The sequence below is a fragment of the Platichthys flesus genome, chromosome 1 (genome assembly GCF_949316205.1).
Source record: "Platichthys flesus chromosome 1, fPlaFle2.1, whole genome shotgun sequence".
Classification (NCBI taxonomy): Eukaryota; Metazoa; Chordata; class Actinopteri; order Pleuronectiformes; family Pleuronectidae; genus Platichthys; species Platichthys flesus.
In genome coordinates, this window is record NC_084945.1 from 14,682,079 (window position 1) to 14,705,700 (window position 23,622).

General features: G+C 41.8%; 2 protein-coding genes across 4 annotated transcripts; both read right to left on the minus strand.

Moving 5' to 3' along the window:
* Window positions 1-54: 54 nt before the first annotated feature.
* LOC133951877 (AFG3-like protein 1) lies at window positions 55-10,496 on the minus strand. Its single transcript, XM_062386107.1, has 17 exons — window positions 9,989-10,496; window positions 8,462-8,549; window positions 8,297-8,356; window positions 8,089-8,198; window positions 7,664-7,813; window positions 7,498-7,572; window positions 7,074-7,198; window positions 6,696-6,969; window positions 6,465-6,602; window positions 6,018-6,165; window positions 5,822-5,929; window positions 3,887-4,012; window positions 3,612-3,722; window positions 3,040-3,155; window positions 2,729-2,929; window positions 1,576-1,770; window positions 55-1,215 (listed from the first exon to the last, which is right to left on the minus strand). Exons 1-17 carry the CDS (start codon window positions 10,106-10,108, stop codon window positions 1,003-1,005), a joined length of 2,358 nt encoding a protein of 785 aa, XP_062242091.1. The 5' UTR covers window positions 10,109-10,496; the 3' UTR covers window positions 55-1,002.
* Window positions 10,497-11,381: 885 nt separating this feature from the next.
* def8 (differentially expressed in FDCP 8 homolog) lies at window positions 11,382-23,387 on the minus strand. Of its 3 annotated transcripts, none has more exons than XM_062386143.1 (12): window positions 23,304-23,387; window positions 22,065-22,187; window positions 18,985-19,079; window positions 18,733-18,882; window positions 17,927-18,068; window positions 16,031-16,195; window positions 15,571-15,698; window positions 14,684-14,797; window positions 14,277-14,357; window positions 13,803-13,943; window positions 13,511-13,620; window positions 11,382-12,999 (listed from the first exon to the last, which is right to left on the minus strand). In XM_062386143.1, exons 2-12 carry the CDS (start codon window positions 22,171-22,173, stop codon window positions 12,906-12,908), a joined length of 1,329 nt encoding a protein of 442 aa, XP_062242127.1. In that variant the 5' UTR covers window positions 22,174-22,187; window positions 23,304-23,387; the 3' UTR covers window positions 11,382-12,905. The 3 variants fall into 3 exon arrangements, with proteins under 3 accessions (XP_062242127.1, XP_062242118.1, XP_062242135.1); XM_062386134.1 differs by having other exon boundaries at window positions 23,236-23,372; XM_062386151.1 differs by lacking the exon at window positions 23,304-23,387 and adding an exon at window positions 20,369-20,465 and having other exon boundaries at window positions 22,065-22,191.
* Between the last annotated feature and the right edge of the window lie 235 nt (window positions 23,388-23,622).

Sequence of the window (23,622 nt, forward strand, 5' to 3'; positions counted from 1 at the left end):
TTACAAATGATTTGGTATTCACGCACTAAATTAGTAGAATAGCTGCGTGGCTTGAACACAGCCAATGGAATCAATAACTAAAATCATTATACAAAAGTATGCTTTTGTGACACTACAGCATTTATTTAAGGGCATCACACGAGCAAAGTGTACAGTAATGGCAGTATACAATTTTAATAAAAAAAAAAAAAATCACATTGTCCTTCAAGAGTAATCGACCGTGACAAAGTCAAGTGACAATAGATGTAAAAACGATCAAGTAAAAACCATGCACGATCAAACAGGCAGAAAACACAATCATAAAAAATCCGTCCACTGATGTTTGGAGGACAAAATGTTCCAGCGCCACACTGGTCGACTTCTTTAAAAAAGAGGAGCCCAAATTTCTCACACTACAAAAAGAAAAGTTCAAGTCATTTCATTATTAAACCTATTTACTCAGCACAGATGCATCAAGGGGTCATTCTCAATGACAAGGCTTCTTGAACACTTATCTTAGCCCAGCCTGCTTATCTCACCAGTTAGGAAAACATTCAAACATACCAACGACTGACCGAAAGAATGATTGACTGAAGAAGAACAGCAGCTTGACCAAAACAACAGCAGATTATTCAGAAGTTTAGAAAAACATTTGAATTCTTCTTCTATTTTCTGCTTGAGTGCAATAACTCTCTTGTCCATGACTCCCAGTTGTTCTGTAGCATGTTTATCAATGTCATCACACTATAGGACGGCCTCATACTGTGGGACTGGGGGAACAGAAGGCACCTCTGGTGAAACGTACACTACAAAGTCCACTGTTCCAAGAGCTATAGCTCACTTGTTTAAATTCCCCAGATTATAATGATTATGCACTCTTTTGGAATTCCTGCTAGAGTATAAAAACTACAATTTAAAAATTGCATGATTAGAGACCCGACAGGCTGCCGGCTGGACCAGACGGTGGCGTGCTATCCTCAGTTATATTCACCAGAATCCAGTGGAATATTTGGCTTGATGCGGCTACAAGTAAAGAGCGGATTTATTGTGTTTTTCATTCCCTTTGTTCTCGCTCCAGTTCTTCAGCCCTTCAGGAAGAGAGGTATCCTCTTCAGATTCACCCAGCCCTTCAACAAACTCCTCATACGAGGACTTCTCCTGAAAGGGACGAGGTCCGAGCAGCTCCACCATGTCCGCCTTATCCAGCATCTCTCTCTCCAGAAGACATTTTGCCACCTGCAACAGTAATGAACAAACATTTTAATGGAGAAACAATATCAATTAAGGCTCCATCATCGATTCAAATGCATGTGGTACTAATGATGAACTAGTTCGAAAAGCAGGATTTCTTTTGGAGTTACAATGTAAAACAGGCTGTGAACCATCAGTAGCATTAATATCTAACTAATATTATCAGTATATGATGACACTACAACTTGCTCTTCAACGACATCTTATCCATCTCCCTCGCAATTCTCTTTCACTTTTTTCCCTCTTAATTCGTTGCATCATTCTCTTCTGTGAGCTGCTTCAGAGGAAGACACCACTCAGCTTTACCTGCTCCATCTGTTCCTAGAGTGAGACCACTGCTCTCACCTTCTCTACCAGTTCTTTCTTCTCAGTCACAAGCTGCAGTGTTCGCTGGAAGGCCGCATCTATGAGCAGGCGGACCTCCTGGTCTATGAGCTGGGCTGTGGGTTCACTGAAGGGTTTCTCAGTAACAATGTCGCCCTGCTGAGGGAGGTCGAAGGAGACCTGACCCACCGCCTCATTCATCCCAAACTGTACGACCTAAAAACACAAAGAGAAAGAGCACTGATGAGACAGAACCAATAATTTGTCTTATTTTAGCCATATTCTCAGATGAACTTAGGTTAATGTCCAGAGCATCAGACTCTTTGTGTACATGTAGCAGACAACAATAGATTATCTGTGGCAGGCACCTCCTCACTTAATGGAAATATTCTGTTTGGTTTAGAGGTGGGAAGCAGGATAGAAATCACTACACCCATTCACATTTTCCTGGACAATAACCACCTCTTTCATTATGAATAAATCCACTTAATAGGACACGGCAGAGACTTTTGCACAGGGGGAGTAAGCTTAATGTCTCGTCCATCTGATTCAGATATTTGAGTTCTTACGTCGGCTCCCCAAGGTAATGACTAGAAAAGATCAGGGTGGCTGTGCATGTTTGAGAGCTCATCATTAGGAAAAATGGCAAACGGTGCTGCTTCAATTAAATTCCACTACTTGTTAGGTGCCTTGTTTTCCAGGCGAGATACTATTGGCTATTTCCACGTTTATTGATAGGATAGTTAGCGTGAAATGGGGAGAGACAGAGGGGAGGACACGCAGCAAAGGACCGGGCTCGTTACCAAACCCTATGGCCGCTGCAGGGGGACTCAAGCCTTTATATTTATTTTGAAGGGCGCCTGCTAATTGTGTCGAGGGACTTTAAACCGAGCTCCTACAGAGATAATCAGGACTATAGGCTGATCTTCCAGTTGTTTGTCTGCAAGGTGCAGCACATGAAGTTCTTATGAAAGAATATGAATCCATGTTTCAGATAAATCTGACCTGATCATAATGAAACAGCTAGTTTCCACATTAATTTTTTATTCAGGTATCAATATGTATGTCATGACTACATTATCCGACAGCTTAATTTCTAACGACTTCATCTACAACTGCCAATCTTTTAATCCAGAATCCCCAGTGCCTTACAGCTTTGGAACATGCTGATTACCTGTGCATAGGCCGATTGTGTGACGCTCCTGAGGTCATTGTGGGCTCTGGTGGTGATTTGACGGAGGAAAACCTGCTCAGCAACTCGGCCGCCGAGCATCATGCACATCCTGTCAAACAGCTGCTCCTGGGTGAATAGGTACTGATCCTGAGGCAGATACTGGACATAACCTACACCTTTCCCTCTGGGGACAATGGACACCTGAGGGAGGACATGACAATCAATCCAATAATCAGTATAATCATAGGGTGTAGATCTTACTTTCCCTACGGGTGATGACATCAAAGATTCTGGTGAATCAGTCTGTTTACCTTAAGCAGAGGGTCTGCATGTTCCAGGAACCAGCCCGTCACAGCATGTCCGGCCTCGTGGTAAGCCACGGTGGTTTTCTCTGGGAGCTGCAGGGTCCGAGTCTTTTTCTCGGAACCTGAGAAAATGGAAAAAGTCTTACACTGTCTGTTTTGTGCACACAGTAAGTTGTCAGGGCTGATGTGCTTTACTGAACACAGTTGAGAGGATGTTGGGTTGATGGAGCCAAATATGCATGAAATCTAGTGGCCAGTCATGCTCAAATGAAATCACACTGTAAGTTAAGTAAAGAACATCAAATCAAATCCTAATAGAGAAGCCTGTATGTGATAATATGTGAGGGATGAAGTGTAAGTTAGACATTAACAGCCTATGTCTTTAATTAAAGCACTAAGTTATTTTTATGGATCCATATGAACTGATAATCAATATAAACTATAAGAGCATATAGTTGATCAAAACGTTAAGACCATTGCATTCACTGCTGACTGATTAATGTGTACACCCCTCATCACACAGGCGTTCTATGAGCATTGTCATAACATCAAGTGTGTAAATGTGGTTGTTAACTTACCTCCAATTACTCTTTCAACCGCCTGTTCAAAGTGCTTCGTGCTGACGTGCTGGTGGAGGTGTCGTGCAGCGATCAGAGCCGCCTCATTACACACATTAGCGATGTCAGCCCCTGGTACAGGAAGACATCACAATCAAGTTAGACGGTGATGTGACGTGAAGAGGAAAATCAAAAACCGGCGCAGAAGATGAATTGTACGACCACTGTGTGATTGATGGAGAGACGGAGCTGTGTGTAAATATGTGTAAACATGATGAAATATCTTTTGTTCCTACCAGTAAAACCTGGGGTTAGTGCAGCCAGTTTTCTGGCCAGAGCCTCTGCTTCTATACTGGAGTCCAACTTCAGAGGTTTTAAATGGACTTTAAAGATGGACGCCCTTCCTTTAATGTCTGGTGGGCCTGTGGAAAACAAACAAGAAAACAAGAATATGGTTACGTTTATATCATGTGCCATTCAGAGCATCTGCTTTTTTTTAAACAGAGGAACGATACGTACTGAAGTACTCAGCAAAGTGAGATGAAAATAAGTGCTACAACCATAGACACCAAAGTATTCTGTGGATCATTCATGCCAACAGCAGCATAAGAGAGTAGGTCTGATCATATTAGGACTTTTAGCATCAACAGCTAAATGATAAAACTCATCATGCTCAGTTGGGGATCAAACGGAAAGACACAGCATATCCCCATTCAGCAGCTTCAGCTCAGAAAGCAAGACGACTGTTCTCATCAACGAGGAAAAGTCATAGAGTCAACGACAATGATAGATCTAATCTTTTAAACTGATAACAGAGAATAACCTCAGGATAGGAAAGAATGTTGGGGGTTACTAGAGGACCAATCAGATCTGAACTGGAAGCATTGAATACATTTGCAGGCCCTAGCCAAAGTGCATTATTCATGCAAGCAAAAACCACACTTTTATTTATAAATAAGTCACATAATGGTGTGTCAAATGATTTTAACAAACTGATTAAACATGAATCATCAAAGTGTTTTGGGAAATATTATCTCACCAACACTGATGGGCCGAGGGAACAAAGAAACTCAATGATAGAGAGAGGAGCCAGCCCTGTGTCCCATCCCTCCCTCACGTTGGCCTCCACTTATCTAATCCCTCTTTTATAAAAAGCCAGCTCTCTCAATTTGACACAGATTCTTTATTAGAGAGAAAACCGCCCTGCCCACCATTATCCTGCCCTGCCTGTGTAAAGCAAATTAGATCTGCAGCCAGAAAAAGATCAACCATTTACATAAAAAGTGCACAGTGTGTGATTCAAACTTTTAACTGATATAACAAATGAAAAGGTACCAAAAAATCCAAACATAAGGAAATAGGCTTGATGCAATTTTTTATAGAAACCATGCAGTACAAGCAAGAGTGATCTTAAAGTCCAGCTTAAAGCAAAAGGTTAAATCTTGGTCTTCATGTGCAGTAATGCTACTGAATTGCATCGGCTCCTGTTGCAAAATACCTTATATGCAAAGTTTAGATACTTGGGAGGTAATGTTGTATCTCCTTGCTTCACCAAAGAATCATAACAAGTCCCTAGAAAACCCAACATGACAGGAAGAGGTCACACAGAGATACTCAGGATATCAGATCATTCCATTGCTTCCATCCGTCCATCCATTAATTATCTATACAACTCATACTTTGAGGGTCGTAGGAGCAAATCAGGGCTGAGGTTGGGGCGGTGGCAGGATACACCCTGGACAACGAGTACAACCATTCACACTCACATTCAAACCTATGGTCGATTTAGAGGTTCTAAACAACCAAACCAAAATGTGCAAATACTTGGACTGTAGAAGTCTCTTAAGAATAACTATGTAAAGAGTATATTCATATGTATAGTATTAATACATTTACAGAAATGTAGGAGGACAAACTGCGACCTGTCCAGGGTGTCCCCCACTTCTCGCCCAATATCCGCTGGGACTGGCTCCAGCCCTCTGGCCCTCAAAGGACAAGCAGTGTGTCTTGTATTATCTTGGACAAGGTAGGGTTTGTAAACTATCAATAGAATGGTATGTGGTAATAACATTTACTCTGAGCACACAATGAATTACTAACTTGGAAATGTGGCAATTTGACAGCGTTTGTGTTATAACCCTTGCTGCCAGAGGGGGGCGACAGCATTTAAACACTGTGGGTTTAAGGACGCACAAAGAGAGGAAGAAATTGATGGAAGTGCATCACTTTACCAATGTAGACATGTCGATCAAAGCGTCCAGGCCTCATCAGAGCTGGATCCAGGATATCAGCTCGATTGGTTCCAGCCAAAACGACCACGTTGGTGCTACTGTTGAACCCTGAAGAGAAGAGAGGTGTGATTGAGGTGTTTACACCAGTAATGGGAGAGAAGTTCAAACCCAGACAGAAATAAAAATTACCGCCTACCATCCATTTCCACCAGCAACTGGTTGAGTGTGTTTTCCTGCTCGCTCTGGTCACCAGAGTTCCCTCTCCTCCTGCCCACAGCATCGATCTCGTCAATGAACAGGATGCAGGGGGCGTTTTTTCGAGCCTTGGCAAACATGTCCCTTATCTAATATAGGACAGGGTGTTGATACTCAGACAGAGAGGAAGGTGTGTTTATGAAATGTACATAAAGATGGACGACATGACTGCTCCCCAAAAGTGAACCCAAAGCGTCTCAATCTCCACCTGGTGGCTGGATTCAGAATAGGTCAGAAAAGTCACCTAAATTGGATTGGACCAAAATAAAAGGTAATGTACATTTCTAAAACATTTTACTCCAAGTTGATTTCTGTTACTTTCGGTAGTACTTATCACACTGATCTATGTTCAATTTTGGGGGCAGTCGTACTGAAGCTGAGGACTGACCCGAGCTGCGCCCACACCAACAAACATTTCCTGGAACTCGGAGCCGCTGATGGTGATGAAGGGGACATTGGCTTCCCCTGCAGTCGCCTTTGCGAGCAACGTCTTCCCATTTCCAGGTGGCCCTGACAGCACTGCACCCTGAGAATAAAGATGTTAAAAAAAGGTTTTATGTACTGTAGCCCAAATTGATGGGCTTGTCATTGATTCAACCATTCTGAAAATACTTCACACCTTTGGGATCTTGGCTCCGAGGTCCTTGTACTGAGACGGGTTCTTCAGGAAGTTGACAAACTCCAGGATCTCCAGTTTGGCTTCTTCGCAGCCTGCAACGTCCCTGAAGCGCACACTGATGTTGTCTGTGATTATCTTGGCTTTGGATTCACTCATGCTGAAGGGGTTTGCTCCTCCCCTACCTCCACGCCCACCTGCCATGGGCCCCCGCCGCATGGCAAAAAACAAATATCCAATCAAAAGTATAGATGGGAGAATGGCAGCAAGAAGTGTCCTGTGGAGGAAGAAAGAGAACCTAAATTACACTGGGATCCACAGGGGGGAAAAGTATATACATAGAAGTTAAGCTGCTTTAATATGAAAATTGTAGTTTCTCACCCATCGCTTTCAGTGCTATAGAACACAGGTACTTTGTGGGGGGGGTTCAGGCCTATTTCCTGCTGTGCCATATTCAAGTTGTGCTCAAACGAGTCAACACTTCCAATGTTGAACCACAGATAGCTCTGAAACACAGACGACACAAAACACACATACTTACTTTAAGGGTCTTCCACATTGTCATATAGCAATCATTGTTTTAATATAAGATGTGAACAGAAACAAATATGGAACATGGGAGAAGAAACATGCAGTGTTTAAACAAGCATGTTCTATTATATTTTTTCTGGCTGATCCATCTATTTTCAGGTCAGCCCTCTCATGCAATATTACATATATTAGTATTTGTGCGATACAATCAGGTTTTATGACAATCTATGACCGACACCTGATCGTTTCAAAATGTTATTCGGTTGCAACTGACCACGTCCGATGAGTTGACTCCGCCTGCAGGATAAACTTTGACGTACTGTTTGTTGACAACCTCCAGATGATCCACCTGCGTAGATAGAGAACCAATTTGTCCACATGAGACACAGAGAGACGGGGAGTTTGGAGACAGAAGATCTCAAGACTCTTCTCCAACTTACCATGCCTCTGCTCAAGTAGTGATGCACAAAGTCCCGCCACAAGATCTGCACGCCCGTCTCTCTGAAGTGAAAGTAGAGTAAAGCTGAGGCCATGCCTGCTGCACCGATGGCAACGTTCTGCACCACTCTTCTATCCAAGGGGAACTCATCCTGTAAGAGAAAGAAGTGTCATCAGAGGTAGAGCTGGACTGATTGGTTGATTATCTGCAGTGTGTTTCTGTACCTTGTTGAGTTGTTTTCTAAATATACACTTGTTTGTTCTATTAGCAGCATGTTGCAGGATGTTGAGATGGCCCCTCATAGATGTGAAATGCATTAATTGGAAGTCGCTTTGGATAAAAGCATCAGCTCTATGTTGTATTATTAGTGTTTGTTTATATAAATGAGATGCGTCAAAATATTGAAAAAGAGTCGGTTGTTTGCACCTGAAATCTCGTCCACCAATGTGATTCTTCCTTTTTTCCTCCTCTTCTTCTTTCGCCATCATCGTTGTTTGAGTCGCCTCCAGGGGACTCCTGCTCTTTGGGACTTTCATCTAAAAAGTGACGGGGATCAAACCGTAAACTGCAGCAGATCGGAGGAGAGAGACAAATGGTACAAATGGTGTTTTCAATTATCACAGCCTCCACTCACCTTCCACTGTTTTGTTGACGCCAGCGCTGGCTTCCGTCTTTGGGAAAAACTTTTCAAAACCTGAACCAGTCCAGCGACAAACACAAAGAACAAGAGAATTAGATAAATAGAAGAAAAAAGGCTTTAGGTCACTCATTCAGCCGCATCATACAGGAGGTGGTTTACCTCTTGGTGGTTTGTTGGAGCTGAGTAACCGAGTGAGCGAGACTCTGTGTTGATAACGCCCTGCATGTTTCCTTTGGATTAGTGACGTCTGAAATAACATCAACAGTGTGTGATGAATATTAGCATGAGAGGAAAAGAATTGCACAGCAGAGACATCAAACATTACATGTAATAGGTGTAGATAGACCTAATCTAAATCGCAGTGCTGCTGGTTTCCACTGCTGACATGAACCAGTCACACACACTGGCTTTTGACATCTTTCCCACCACCTGTTTCCTCAAACCACATTATATACAGGATTAGTTATTAGTTATTAGGATTAAATCTTACTATGACCTGGGTTTTCTCTTCTGTGTCACAATCAACCTACTTTCATAAGTTGTTATAACACAGTCGCGGATAACACATGTAAACATGACAGTGAGCAGCTGCTACACAGTTCTCATGTTATTAATCTGGTTATTTCTGCAGACCACTATAATGAAGATGAATGGAAAATGAAAACGCAGAAAATAACAACCTGAGATTTTACATGTAGCTGTCATGTGTGAATAATAAACATAGAGGAAATCCTTCTATATGATTGACAAACATCTTGGTAAGATGTTTATAAATACATGTTTACATACTTTAAATGATGGAATATATGAAAACTAAATAAACGATTAACAAATATAATAATACAATTCATCTATATTGGATATATTTTTGAACATAAGGATTCTATTAGATTCTCTACATATCTGCAACTATATGACCCACAGTTATAGCTGATATTAGCTGAACATTTACAATCCAAAGTCCAGCAGCCAGAGACATTTCCCATTATAATGGTACAGTTCAGGGATGGTGGTGAAACCAAGAACAGTGTATTAGATTGTATGTCAGTGTGTTACATGTTTTTGTTTCAATGGAACACGTGTCAATAAATAATCATGCCGAATAAATTCCTGGTAAGAAACATTCAGGAGCTCTTTTAATGATCAGGTAAATGCACTGTCTGGCCTTTCTCATATTTGTTCCACTTCAGCAGTCCACAGAAGAAAGTCAAGTCTGTGTCAGACAATAAAAACCTCTGTTACATCTTATTTTGAAAATTGAGGTTATTTTGAAAAGGCCAGTGACTGAGAAATCAAACCTGCAATGGAAAAAGTCCATTCAAATGTTAACCCCCACGAAGAACTGAGTTTTAGATGCACCTTATTTTATAACTATTCATGTTCTCATTGTTATTATTGAAGGTGCAGTTTACATGTCTGCACAATGGCAAACGTGTGCTTGACCCATTTTTTTCAAAGTAAATGCAAACCAAGGGGTGATAGCTTGGAAGTATCCTCAATGAGTGATTACACAAAACAGTGCTGTAGTAATTCCAGATTTGCTCTGTCCACTAACATCTGGTCTGAACAGGACCAATGTGGGCCAGGTCTGCAACACGCCGCTGATTCGTGCATATACAAGTAGCGGTTGTGAATAACACAATGCACAATAGAGAGGTTCTGTAATAAACACGAGTGTCACCGTACCGCCTCCTGGGCGCCGCTGCAGTGGAAAGTAGTCTGGATCGTGAACAAGTCTCGGCTCCACGTCCGGACCGACCGCACTCGGCTCCGGAAGGGCCCGACGCTCACGGCGAGGAGAGCCATGAAGTGCGCTTCTTCTCCCGGCTGCACTTCACTGGACCGCCCGAGCCATGGAGGAGCCAAGAAGAGTCAACGCCGACAAGGAGCACGGTGGCGCCGCGAAGTTGCCTGTGTCAGTGCTGCTCTGCAGGTCGGTGCTGCAGGGGGCGTGTGTCTCACACAGGACCCACACAAAGGACAGGGTCAGCGGGTACATTCTGTTCCCGCACCGCAGAATGCACTGCTCTCCATGTGGTGCACATTCATGACACCTCTGTGCCACACATGTCGAGTTTAGGACTCTGACTCTGCACGGTGACCGTGGTAAATCTCAACACACCCGTGTGGTACAGAGTGTACTGAACACGGAGTTGCATAAAGACCCGAGTATACACATCCCTCATGTAACAGTGTGCAGCGCCACGTGCAGCAGAGTGGGCGTGACCACTCCGCATGCTGCCCTACCTGTCTGTATCTCCTCATTGTACATTTAGTACCTTTATTTGGATTTTGCAATACTTCTGTTTCTTTAGTCCTTTTATTATTGTATCTTCCACTTTTTAAACTTGACATGATATAATTAGCTGTCTTTGATTTTAAATGACAATTTTAATTTGCTTCTAGTAGTTGTTTTCTTGTTTTTATTTCTCCTCCTTTTAAAGGAACTTGTATAGCTATTTAAAAAGATGCTATATAAACATTATCATTATTAGTGTATTTTTTATCCTATGCGACTTTATATTTATACATAATTTCCCAATCAACAGAAGATTAATTAGCTCAGCCAAGGTGGTTATTCATTTGTCTGCATTCGTTTAGTTTCATTCAATTTGTGCGGATTCAGGAAATAAATTTTCTTTCAAATTGAGGGAGAGACATTTTCAAACAATTTCCTTAATATTAATCTAAAGACCTTGTTTCTGCGTCCCACAGAATAAGATAGGAGAGCATTCTCACCTCTCAGCTTTATCTGACGGCTGAAGACACTTGCAGATTTGAGATTTTGCAAAGAAAATATGATGTATCGTTATAAAATAAACTCGAGCTTCCTCCCGTATTCCAAAGACATGCAGAAGGTATAAATGATTGTCTATATCTGTGATACGCTGGTGACCCGTCCAGAGTGTAGCCCACCTCCCCCCCAGTGTTAGCCGGGAAAGAACTAGCAGTGTATATAAAGGAAGGATGCATGGGTGTTATAAATTCAAAATTGTTTAGATTTACACCCCTTCTACCACTCGGGCCCAAAATTCATGTTCGATCAAATATGTGAAAATGGGAATCTTTGACAAACCGCTGCAGCTTTGATATACTTAATTTTATTCATGCTCGACTCCACATGACTTCACAACAGGCCATGGCTTTAACCGACACTATGTACATCTGAGAAAATACAGTACGTCATGCTGAAGATATCACAGCCAACACTCATTATTTTTAAAACAAATACACGAGGTCAACATTTACACGTTATAACCAGAGGTGTCGCTGTAGCCTCTGGGTCATCTCTGTGACAAAATGTGCTATAGATATGTTGAGACTGAGAGCTACGTATTATCATGAGGTTAACAGCTGTATGTTACCTGACAATCCTATGTTCATGAATGTTCACATCTATTCACGACACTGACGCTGCACTGAACTGAAGCAGAGTAAACACAGATCAAATGGGCTGACGTGACTTCACAGTTCTGAATATAAGGAAAAGATTATTAAACTCTCATGTTTCTTTTCTTTATCGGTTAAACTTACAATGAAAAGTTCTGGTAATGCATGCAATCATTTTAATTATGGTTTTAAAGAGTGTAGATACAACTTTATCGTCAAACGATTATATGTTAGTATTTATTCCAGTATCCAGGATGGCTAATTGAAAGAATTATCCGACTCAGAGGAGGGCTGTGTTGTTGTCGTGATGTCCAAACAGGATGCTACAAAGAAATATTGTTTTTAGGGCCTGGGAATATTTGTAAGACCTCATGAAATGTTTCTCAGAACAACAGATTATGACGCTGAGAGGAGATCAGGCACGTAACACAGACGGAGGATGAGTACAGAGTGTTTTAGGGTCATTACATGGGAAATAAACAGTTGGAGGTGAAGGCAGATTATGTTAAATGACGTTAAACAGAAGCTACAGTGATGTTATGATTGGAGATTTAATCAATTTCCTTTTGTAAATAAACTGGATTTTTTGTTATGCAATACTAACTTACATGACCAAATACACTTTCAATTTGCAGCTTAGCCTTTCTGACAAGATTTAGATTATTAAATTAAAAACATAGCTGGAAACTGAAAGGTGAGTTTTTGGTTAATATCATCTTTTAATTTACTCTTTGGAGTCTGAACTTACTGTTTCTGTTAAAATCCACCACTCTTACTCACAACAACCTTCAAGTTTAGCATTCAGCGAAGTTGGCAGTATAGATTAATGCAGTTGAGGCTTTTAAGGATTGATTAACAGCTTCTGCATGAACAAGCACCCACTTCCATGTATCGTTTCACTGTAGGTTATTCATATTGTGCATTTATACAGGCAGACACACTAATTTGACTACCTCACTTCACACCTACAGTGTTCATTCGACCAATTACAACAGGAATCAAAAGAATTGCTAAAAATATATATATTAATTTCCAGATGGGTTTCTGTACCCTGCTTCATGATGTAGTGCACCGGAAAACACTACAGTTTGAACATGTGATAAAACCAAAGGGCGAAAAACTTAATCAGTCTTCCTTGACCGGGGGGGGGGGGGTAGAACAGAACATGAGGCAAAGTGCAACATCCGGTATCAGCGGGTGGTCCTCTCCAGAGCTACGTGTCTTTCACATCCGACTCGTCGTCCTGCTTCCTTTCAGTCATTCGGGCACATCGCGGACAAGTTGTGGAGTTGTCATAATAACAATCTCTAAAGAGACAAAACAAACACCAACAATTCGATTGCATTCTATCATAAGAGAACAGCAGGTCCTGGGTGTTTGAGGGGGAATACAACCTGTAACTAATTGTTACATAGTCTACATATCAGATTTATGTATCCATCAGGATAATGGCTTTTTAAATGATGGTTCAGTGTTCAGGAAATTGTACCATGCTGCTACCAGTTGTGTGGGATGAACTTGTTTTCTTATTTCTCTGGATGCAGTTTAAAAGTATTGCGGTTTTTCAGAAATGAACTCTGGAAATAAAAGTTTGCCTTTTTTCACATGAGGAGATTATCTGGGTCAGACGCATTCACGACAACAGGAACACGCCCTAAACATGTAGGAGACAGGCGGCACCCGGATAGAGCATGCAGGGGGTTAACTGGTAATCTTTGACCAGTGTATACCAGTGGCTTGAGGTTTTTGGGGTTACTAGTAGCTTCACACATTCTCTTTAACCTCAACACTCTGATAAGTGGCTGGTTGGTGACTAACCTGTGGAAGACAGCTGAGCAGTCGTGGCAGACTGAGGTATGACTGTCGAAAGGGAACAGGATGTCTCCCTCCTTACACAGCTCGCACACAAATCCTTTGGCTTGACACCACTACACGCACACAAACACACAAGTACACAGCACGCACATACACACAAACAAAAGAGAACAGAAAATCTGACTTCTCTGAGGAACACGGAATCTCTACAACCTAATAAGGTGTTATACTTTCTAACAAAGAGAAATCAGCGGTACCATCACATTTTTCCTTTGTGTTTAATGTATGAGCTCACCTCACAATCTAGTTTTATGTGTTTGGCAAATGTAGTATGGATCTCTGTGAGGGAACAGCTGAGTCTGCCACTGGAGATGTCGATCAAATCCTGTAGTGAGTACATGTCGTTGTTCTCCACGAAGTGCTGACGATCATGTAGCTGGAGAACACACACAGTGGGAAACTGCTTCATAACACATATGCAGACAACCTTGCAGACACAAAAACAGATATGAAACTATCGCATGAGGTCATACTGCAGCAGCCAACATCCAAGATTAAAAATAGCCAGCTTTATCTGTATAAACTGACTTGTGTCACTGCAAGTTTAACAACAGCAACCGTTTGTAATTCAGTTCCACAACTCCACCACAATGTGGTGCTGTTGTTACATGTTACTTATGGGGTACATGTGTCACTGTCCTGTAGGTGACATTGAGAGAGCACATATCATTTTAATTGTGGTAAATAGAAGCTGTAAATTGTTGCCGACCTGTAGCAGTAGCCGAGCCTCCATCGCCTCCTTGCAGGTAATAAAATAAGGTTTCATCAGCAGAACATCTTGGCGAAGTTTCTGTGAAGGAAAACACATCTGTCTCACTTAATGCACAGAGCTGCAGTTGATGTCCTTGTCCAGTGCCCCTGCTGGCAGAACTGGATTCAAGAGTTGTTTGAACTTCATCATAACATCATCTAATTGTGTTAGAATGGGTGGTGTGACAAAACAACAACAGTAACTATGGTGAAGGAGTCAATGTTTAGAGGCTAAAACTGAGAGAGCAACTGTCAAATACAACTAGAGCTGTGCCTCTGGTTTCATTCAGCTTGAGAATACTTATACTTCCAACTATATTTGCTGGGTTTTTACCAACAAGCCTCCAGAAAATTGAAGCTACTCACCCTGATCTCCACCAGCTCCTCCACAAAGTTGAACAGCAGAGGGTTGATTTCTTTCAGCTTTAGCACAGGGCGTGAGATCATCAGGGCCAGGTAGCGCATCGAGGAGCGACAAACCTGAAAAAGGAGACACACCTTCAGACAGCGGACTGGCTGGATAAGCCCACGTCATCACGATAATGGACCTTTCATACCGACAAGGTGACGTAGGTGAAACCTGAATTAGCGGACAGCCAATGTGCCTCACCTGACCAGGAATAGCAACCCTCCTTCTGATCTGGGTTAAACTAGAAAGGTGGTTCGATAATGACTGTCTTTCATAACCAGGCATTTATATTACTGTAGTATTGATGTTTAAACAACATTAAGCTGACTCCCTCTTGAGTGACTCTTTTATGACTTGACAAAGCTCCCCGGGACACACACAAACATGATTATCACCGGCTGTTCAGTCCTTCTCGTGACCGTTCAATTGACATCGACAAGTGAAATTGATGGAGTGGATCCCTGAAGTCTATTTTATACTGTAATATAATTCTGTGTAATTCTTTTATTGTGTTATAAAGCAGAGGACTACAATTTGAGACTGTTTCAGCAGTTACAGTTAGTGTTAACAGAGAACCTTTTCAGACCAGTGCCAAGTTCGGGACTGAAAACACCCGGATGCGTCCCAAATCCAATCAGTCAGACCACATTTAAGGTGGTCTGGGACACATGTTTTCCAAACAGGGAACCGTCAACAACAACCGCAGAATGATGATATGTTCACTTAAACATGTGTGTGCATGCGCAGTTGATGATAGCTTAAAAACAAGTGCCATTAGTTGGTATATTAATGAGGAAGAGATGTTGTTTCATGTTGTTTTATTTGTTTTCTGCGGTTGTTGTACCTTGCGTGGTTCAAACTCCCAGTTGTGGATGACACGAGCTGGGACAATGGCCGTGTCATTCCAGTGGCATGTGCTGCAGTAATATTGGCCAGTGTAGTCACACTGTCTGGCCTCAGTTGGCACGCCCCCTGCAAGATAAATATGGTACAGTACACAACAATTTGCAGAAACTGGATCAATTGTATCCAAAGCCCGATCAGGCAGCCACACTATCTGTTGATAAATGAATCAAGCTTATGACTCTCAGAAATAGAACTGCTACTTCATTATAGATACAGAATTCGATAAACACAGAACACAAGACTCCAATCAGCAAAAGTAGAATAGCTGTTGTTGAGGAAACCAGGCAGAACGCCTGCAGAGCAAACACCAACATTTGACAGTGAATGACTGAAATAATTCAGATTTCCTGATGAATCCATATCTGAGATTTATGGCAGCAACAGATCTTCATACTCACTCAGTGAAATAGGCGTGCGGCATTCTGCACACCGGTAGTCTTGGCGGTCAAGTCCTATCTCAGGGCAGATGCTGAGCTCGTACTCCGACTGGTGGCTGACCTTTGACCTCACGCAGGGCTTAGTGATCAGGTTCATACACTTACTATGGCAACGGTAGTAACAACCTGGGAGGAAATGAATAATTACACGCCGGTGTGACAATTTATTTTACTATAATTGGACAAAGTAACATCATGTGAGTGTGACCCAGGATTGGTTGTTCGGTTTGGTTGGTTGATTATTGGTTGGCCGATGTGAGCCTTTCACAGACGATCTGCATTTCTATGAACACTTTTATTTGACAAAATAAATAATGTGAAGAATTAATGTTTAACTTCTTAATTCAAGCTCTAAATGTGGTTGCATTTAAGATTTATTTTTATTTATAGTAAATTCTATGGATAAACTATAAAATATCAAGCCTTGATTACATTTCTTTGTGATAATGGTTTGATAATAACATGTCGGGAATCATTGACAATGTTTTATATATGTATTAGGCCTGTCAACATTAGGGCGTAAACATGGGATCATTAATTTGTGGAAATAACGCGTTCATTTTATTAACGCATTAACGCATGTGCAGAATGACCTGCTCCATGTACCCTCACCCCCACCCACTCGCTCAGTTTGACACAAACAGTGAGATCAGAGCTTGTTCACGTGAAGCAGCCGGTCAGAGACTTTTAGAAGAACAGTGGACACAGAGTGTCTCTGGTCTCAGCTGCTCAGTGATCAGCATCGCTGTGTTATGATCAGAGCCGAATCTGCAGCTGGTTTGTACAGAGCTGGAGTTTCTCTTAGTTCAAGCTCTCACTTGAACTATGTGGAGGTGAGGGGGCTGGGAGAGAACCCTCCCCTGCACCACAGAGGATCAATCGACGCAGGTGAGAGCTGTTAGCTGATTGGTCCTCACTCTTTAAAAGGCAGCGGCTTCGCTGCCTCAGGGCGACTCAGCGACTCGAGACCTGAGAGGAGCCGAAACGGAGCTGGAAAGCTTGTTACTTTGTGTGTGTTCAAGTTAATGTTTGGTCACCTGTGTGTGGTGTGTAATAAATATGTGGAAACGCAACATGTTCGTCTCTGGCTGCGTCTGTGAGAGCCCCGTGGCAAGCACCACTGCCACAAACTAATTATCCTCACTCCTAAAACACTCCTCACTAGTTATCAGGACCTGATCAGTACATGAAGTAACTTAGTGTTTGTTTGATTCGTTCCAGAGTTTATGAGGCTGCATTAAAACATCATGAAAAGGGACTCGTCAACATTGTGTGCTCAGTACAACACGAGCCGTGACGCTCACCGTCAGGGCTACAATGACTGATCCGACCAAATCGATTCATAACCGAACACATGACCTTACGTTTGTCACCTAAATCATCCCCACCAAAAATGAACTATGAACGTGAACTAGTTCATTTTCATCTGCATGAACTGAACTTGGAACTGGTTCTTTTTTAAGTGTGAACTGGCTCAACACTGCTTCTACAGATGGGCTCAGATTCAGATTTCACATTTAATTGTGTAAAGGTTTGGTTGTTTGTTTGATTTAAAAAAGAGAAGAAAAAAGATTTATTCAACCATCATACATTTGCATAAAAAAAGAAAGGGCAAAGGCTAATATATATATATATATATCTATATATATATATTGACTATGTCAAAATCAGATTCATTTTTGCTCTCTAACATTAATATCGTCCCCTCAAAAATCCAGATCGGCGGGCTCTAGCTTTTACATCTCAAGAAAAACCTTGGTTAAGAGCAAGCAACCATTTTTAAGGATTTAGGAGTTTAGCACAACATTTACCTTCACAGTGCTGTATCAGACTCCTACGTTGGATGGAGTGTCTCACCTGTGCATGTATACCAAGTCTGGATTAGGCCCCAGATGATGGCGCTACACTTGTCACACGTCTGTTTCACGCTTTTGCTCTTTTCCTTGGAGAAGCGATGCTCCAGCAGGATTCTAAGATTAGGCTCGTCCTCCTCAGGGTCCTGTCGAGGGACAAAGTACAACCTCAAAGTGTAGTCGCAGTTTTACAATTATCAAAGACATGCTCTATATACGCATAAAATATCTTCACAATACCAGTTTGTGCACAATGAAGCACTGACACCATCTCCTAGACATATTAAATTCCTCATTCTACCAAAGGTGTTGATGTGATATTTTCCTCTACATATCTATTTATGTATGTATTTTCATTTCCCATTTGTTCCTCTCCCTTGAGTGCCAAAGACAATCTTTTTGATCAACTGAATCAGCTGCATTATTATATCTACAAAGTGTATTTTGTTTGCAGCGTGGATATGACATTCAGCAGGATTTCTAATGATCCTCTTGTATAACTCTCTGACACTGATCACCACTGCAAATATTGTGTCTGTACTGAAATAAGTTAATTAAGATAACGGCACTCAGTAGAGCTCATCCCACCACCAAGGCCCAACAGTCCCCTCAGACTCAGATTAAATCAAGCTGCACCAAATTCCACATGCTCATAGATATCAGTTATCTAAATGACTTGATCGTTCCCTGAGAAGATGGGGAAATGTTGGAAAATGCTTTATCTCGCAATGTAAAAAAAGTGAAATTGTACTCCAACTTGGCCAGCATCAGCTACTACAAACATCCTGTAAACCACTTCTCAGTTCCAACCTTAAGCTCCTGCAGTTTTAGACGCAGGTGTATAAGTTTCACCACGGTGTCCTTCTGTCTCTCCGAGTGTTCTGGCAGCTCCAGGATCAGCTTCTTACACTCCTCTATGGCCATTTGCAGCTGTTCAATGTCTGACGGCACAAAAGAACCCTGGAAGGAAGGGAAGGACGGACGTTTTACAATGCAAATTTAATTTACTGTTGTTAAGCTGTTCAACGTTGAGGTGAAAAGCAGAAACAATGTTTTACTCACCACAGGCCTGGAGAAGTGGTCCTCAGCTAGACCGAGGTACATGGTCCGATCTGAGCTGTGGGTTCTGCTCCCAGAGAACAGCTCAGGTCTGGCTTCTAAAAAAACAAGGGCAATGCGGCATGAAGAGCTGCACACACACACACATACAATGGTGTCTCCTTTGTCACACATGCAGTTTTTACACTGACCGACAGTCACTGTGTGATTGTGGTCTCTCACCTGACTGTGGCCATTCAACTCTCAAGAAGTTGAATAGGGACAACTGCAGGAATCATGGATAATTGTCCCATAAGTTCTGGTAATGTATAACCAGCTGACAAGACCGACTCAGACAGTGTGATTAAAGCTGCGGCTCAACAGGCTGGATGAACTTTGAAATTCTGAAAGCTTGTTGTTGCATAATCTCTGTGCGCCGCTGAATTAACTAATAACAATACAAACCATTATCCTACATGTATACATGGACAACTGCTGCTGCTACTGTTTTTGTAAATCTAAGTAAGTCTTTCACTTGTTTTACCAAACAGATGTGTGCACAGATGTTTGTGTGCTGTATAATTTGATGTAGCAAAGTCCTGACAAATGTGTGGGGATTCTGATCCTTTTTAGTAACACAACTTTAACAATCGGCCCAACTTTGAGGATAATACAATGAGCGAAATAACATTTATTGATTATTCACTCAACTCTGCAAGATCAAAAGGTTGTAAATCCAATATTCAGTCTATGAAAAATCGTTTGTCGTCCAGCAACTCCTGAAATAGATAATAGGCTTTTTAAAATTCTGGCTTTATGATGAGCAGAATCACATACTTAGTAAACCCTTGATGGTTTCAGTATCAATGCTTTTGTTATTGAGTGCAGCTATAATGAGATAACGGAGGGACACTGAACTTTGTTTGTCCTTGGAGGTGCTGAGAAATGTCTGTATTTCTACTTCTCATAAGAAGGGTGGGATACGTCTGGTCACAGCAAATACAGCAGAATACAAAGGATCTAGAAATCGATATGGCATCTCCAGTGTAGTCAAGTTCAATCCGACATACCCGTAATAAAAATTACTATAAAACAATGCGCTGTTTATGTAGTGTAGTACAGAAATATATCAGATACAAGCACTCGTATTTAACTGTTCCCTTACACTGGGTGTTGCTTTTGTTTCCTTTTGTTTTTAAACACTTTGTTTCAGCAGACTGTTCTTTTTGTCAACAATTGACACCACGAACAACCAGCTAAATTGTACTAATGAGTTAAAACACAACAGAGGAACTTAACCCTTGAAGAGACATACAAGCCTTTCAAATTGCATCTTTTAAATTATGCATTTAAACAATGCTATATTTTTTTACTCACGCTGTATCTTACAGACAAATGCTGTCATTACCTGTGTACAGCTCTGAAGAGAAGGGAATTCAGCTGCTCAGTGTCAGACAGACATGCAAATAAGGCTGTGAAATCAACTCAGCTATAACATTGTTTGCCTGGAAATGAAATGAAACAGAAAAGTTGCATAATTCCTCAATTCTAAAATACAGGAAGTGTTAGTGTGGTGCTGCTTTCCCCAATGCTTTTCATTTCCTCTGGTGAAGCCCCTGTATTTCCTACTTCCTTTTCTGTGAGATTAGAGTTACTCGGAACAGCCCAGTGTTCTTTATGTTTTGGTATTTATTGGAGAGCCTTCAAATTTAGTAAAAGTCACTTTCACAAGGGGGATAGTTCACCAAATATGTAATTCACTCATTATCTACTCACCACTATGCCGATGGGGGTGGGGGGTGGGTGAAGTGTTTGAGTCCACAATACTCTTGAGGAGTGTCAGGGGTAAACAGTGTTTAGCCCAGGCGACCTCTTCTTCAGATGTAAAAGAAACAACAGAAAGAACACAACATGCCTCCATACTGCTCGTGTGGTGTCATCGAAGTGTCCGCAAGCCTCGAAATTCATATTCTACTGGATACACGGTCCTTTACACCGTGATTTAAACCTAAATGTCCACTACCTGAAGTGGCGGAGCTAGCGGACGTAGCCAAAGGATGGTTTTTACAAGGGTCCGTGAACGCATCTCAAAGGAAGATATCAGAGGACCTTTAGGCTCGTTTTGGGTCGAATATGTTATGGTTTTTCTGTTGTTTTATTATTTCTACAGATATCGTGCACCATTGACTTCGATTGTGCTGGATTCAGCTGCAGCGCTGTCTATCCCTGAGACTCCAGAAGTGTTTTGTGAACTCAAACACTTCACCTACCCGCCATCGGCATAGTGGTGAGTAGATCATGAGTGAATTTTTTTTTTTTGAAAAACTATTCCTTTAAAGCCCCATACAGTAAATGAGTCACCGTAACCCCATTACCAATTGATCAATACAATATTTTATCCTAATTTCCCCCAAGGCAAACACAAGGACAGCTGTGGATTTTGCACTATTCAGGGCAGACCTCAGACAGGGCCCTTTTGTTATTTTTACACTAAAATCCTAAATCAATTGGTCTCTTTTCACAAACTGGGCATTTTTCTTAGCAGAGAAGAACATGTGATGGCTTGATCTCTGCCAAAGTGGACTAACCACACTTTATTTCAACAAACGTTAGAATGCATCACATCAGAGTTGATTAGTGCTCATTCCTCATCCGCACAGTTTGATGGGCTGCAAAAAAAAGCAGCAGTTCCTCTTCTTTGCTTTCTCTGAAAGCAAAAAGACGAACCTGTATTGATCTGTCCAAAAAAAAATCCAAGAGGATTCTCCCTACCCTGTCTAGTGCCCCTGAGCAAGGCACTTTACTCCCCCAACTTCTGCTCCCTGTGCGCCGTACATGGCTGCTCACTGCTCTGTGTGTCCTGCACCAGATGGGTTAAAAGCAGAGGTTAAGTTTCCCTAAAATTGCATGAGTGTGCCTGTGCATGTCTGTGCATGTGTATGGGACAAATAAATGTATTTTAATCTTAACAAATTCTACATTTACACCTGTTGGCTCATTGAATTACATTACAGGTGTGAAGGATACCTCAGAGCGAGGTGAGACTCTACACTTGAGTTACCTGAAATGGGAGAAATTCTCCTGTTTTCCCTTGAGGACCTTACCATGCTGCGGGGGCGTCTTGCCTCCTTGGGGACCATCTTCTTCCTCTCCCCGATCAAATGGATTGAGGCGGGCTTGGCGAAAAAGGGTGAGTTTCTCGTCATACTCCATTTCTTCGGCTACATCTTGCGAAGACAAGACACACGACAGTCACAATGAGTGGTTGGTTGATCTCTGCTCAAACATGACCATCATTTAGGGAAGACTTAACTGAAACAAATGAACGGATTTCCACAAAACTTGGTGGGAGGATGCATGAAAGAACTTTGTTGCAGATCCAGGAATTATTGTCATTAACATGAGTCACACTGTGCAAGGGTAAGGCAGGGTGTTTAGCAACATTTTCCTGTTTTCCCAGAGAATAATTCATGGATCTCAGGCACATTTAGGGGACTGATATTGAATTTGAGGGGACTGTTGGACTTTAGGCTGAGGTGTGTGCTCTCGGTTAGTGAGTGCGGTGTATTCCCATTCCTGGAGATGCTAGAGGACAATAAAAAATAAATAAATACGGGTCAAGAAGGAAAGGTTAAAATAACAAGTTATATTAAAATCTTAAAAACAAAATCAAGTCCCACAAATCAACATAAAAAGGGCTGGAGAGAAAAGGGATTTAAAATGATTATAATGTTTACTTTAGAGGATGCTTGTTGATTAAAATGTCATGAAACTACATTACTCATATTAAAATAGCTGCTCTCTTCAGATGGACGACAACTGCACTTTTGCTCAGCAGGCTGCAAATCTGCCAACAGGAAGTCATTTCAGACCAATCATCAAGATGCAGACGACTTGATACAGTATGAATGAAACATTTGTCATCAACATCTTTGCTCAGCACAAGGAGTTAATCAAGGAAACCCTGCAAAGCCCCAAACACGTTATAAACACAGGATCCAGCCTCTTTTCCCTCAACGGTAAACCTGTCCCGTCTTCAACCGTCTCCCTAAAGCCTGTGACAACCTTCAGTGTGTTTCCTGCAGCACTGCTACACGTTTAGCATTGGACTCAGATGGATGACAGCTGTGGCACCGATAGGAAACATCACTGCACAGATGTCAACAGCAGGCTAACGCTAGCTAGTTGACTCGCCTCGCAGACAACCCGGTGCTGTGTTGTTTGGGATGCTAACGATGGCTATAGCCTGAGAGCTCGGTGCTGCTGGAGGCTTACCACGCAGTTCACCTCACTGATCATGAGGGCAGAGGCGCTGGTGAGATGTATGTGATGTCAACTCTTACGGTTTGTACGCGCAGTCCCTCCGTGTTGTTTGTCTCCTTCATCAGCGACATCACCAGGCTAACGAGTTCTAAAACATCTACATCCGCTCAGCAGTGTCAAAGTAAAATCCTTCAAGCGGCAAACAAGCAGCAGCATCGTGACTAATACGAGGAAGTGATAGGGATAATGAAGAATGGTTTTAAATGTCTTGAGGAAAAACAAACACGATGGATTTGACGCTTTCTTGTAGTGTAAACAACAGGTTTAGGTGGACGTGATGCTGTATGCTTTTATTTTGAAACTACTAACTTGACACCCTGTCGTTTTCCTTTTTTTGAT

Coding starts and splice junctions, on each gene's coding strand:
- def8 (XM_062386143.1), bottom strand. CDS start 22,173: ATGGAGTATGACGAGAAACTCACCCTTTTTCGCCAAGCCCGCCTCAAT. Junction 19,080..22,064: donor CAAGACGCCCCCGCAGCATG/GTAAGGTCCTCA, acceptor TTGTTTTTTTAG/AAGCCAGACCTGAGCTGTTC. Junction 13,621..13,802: donor ACATAAAACTAGATTGTGAG/GTGAGCTCATAC, acceptor GTGTGCGTGTAG/TGGTGTCAAGCCAAAGGATT.
- LOC133951877 (XM_062386107.1), bottom strand. CDS start 10,108: ATGGCTCTCCTCGCCGTGAGCGTCGGGCCCTTCCGGAGCCGAGTGCGG. Junction 7,814..8,088: donor ATTGGTGGACGAGATTTCAG/GTGCAAACAACC, acceptor TTTCTCTTACAG/GATGAGTTCCCCTTGGATAG. Junction 3,723..3,886: donor ACTAACCCCAGGTTTTACTG/GTAGGAACAAAA, acceptor TTCCTGTACCAG/GGGCTGACATCGCTAATGTG.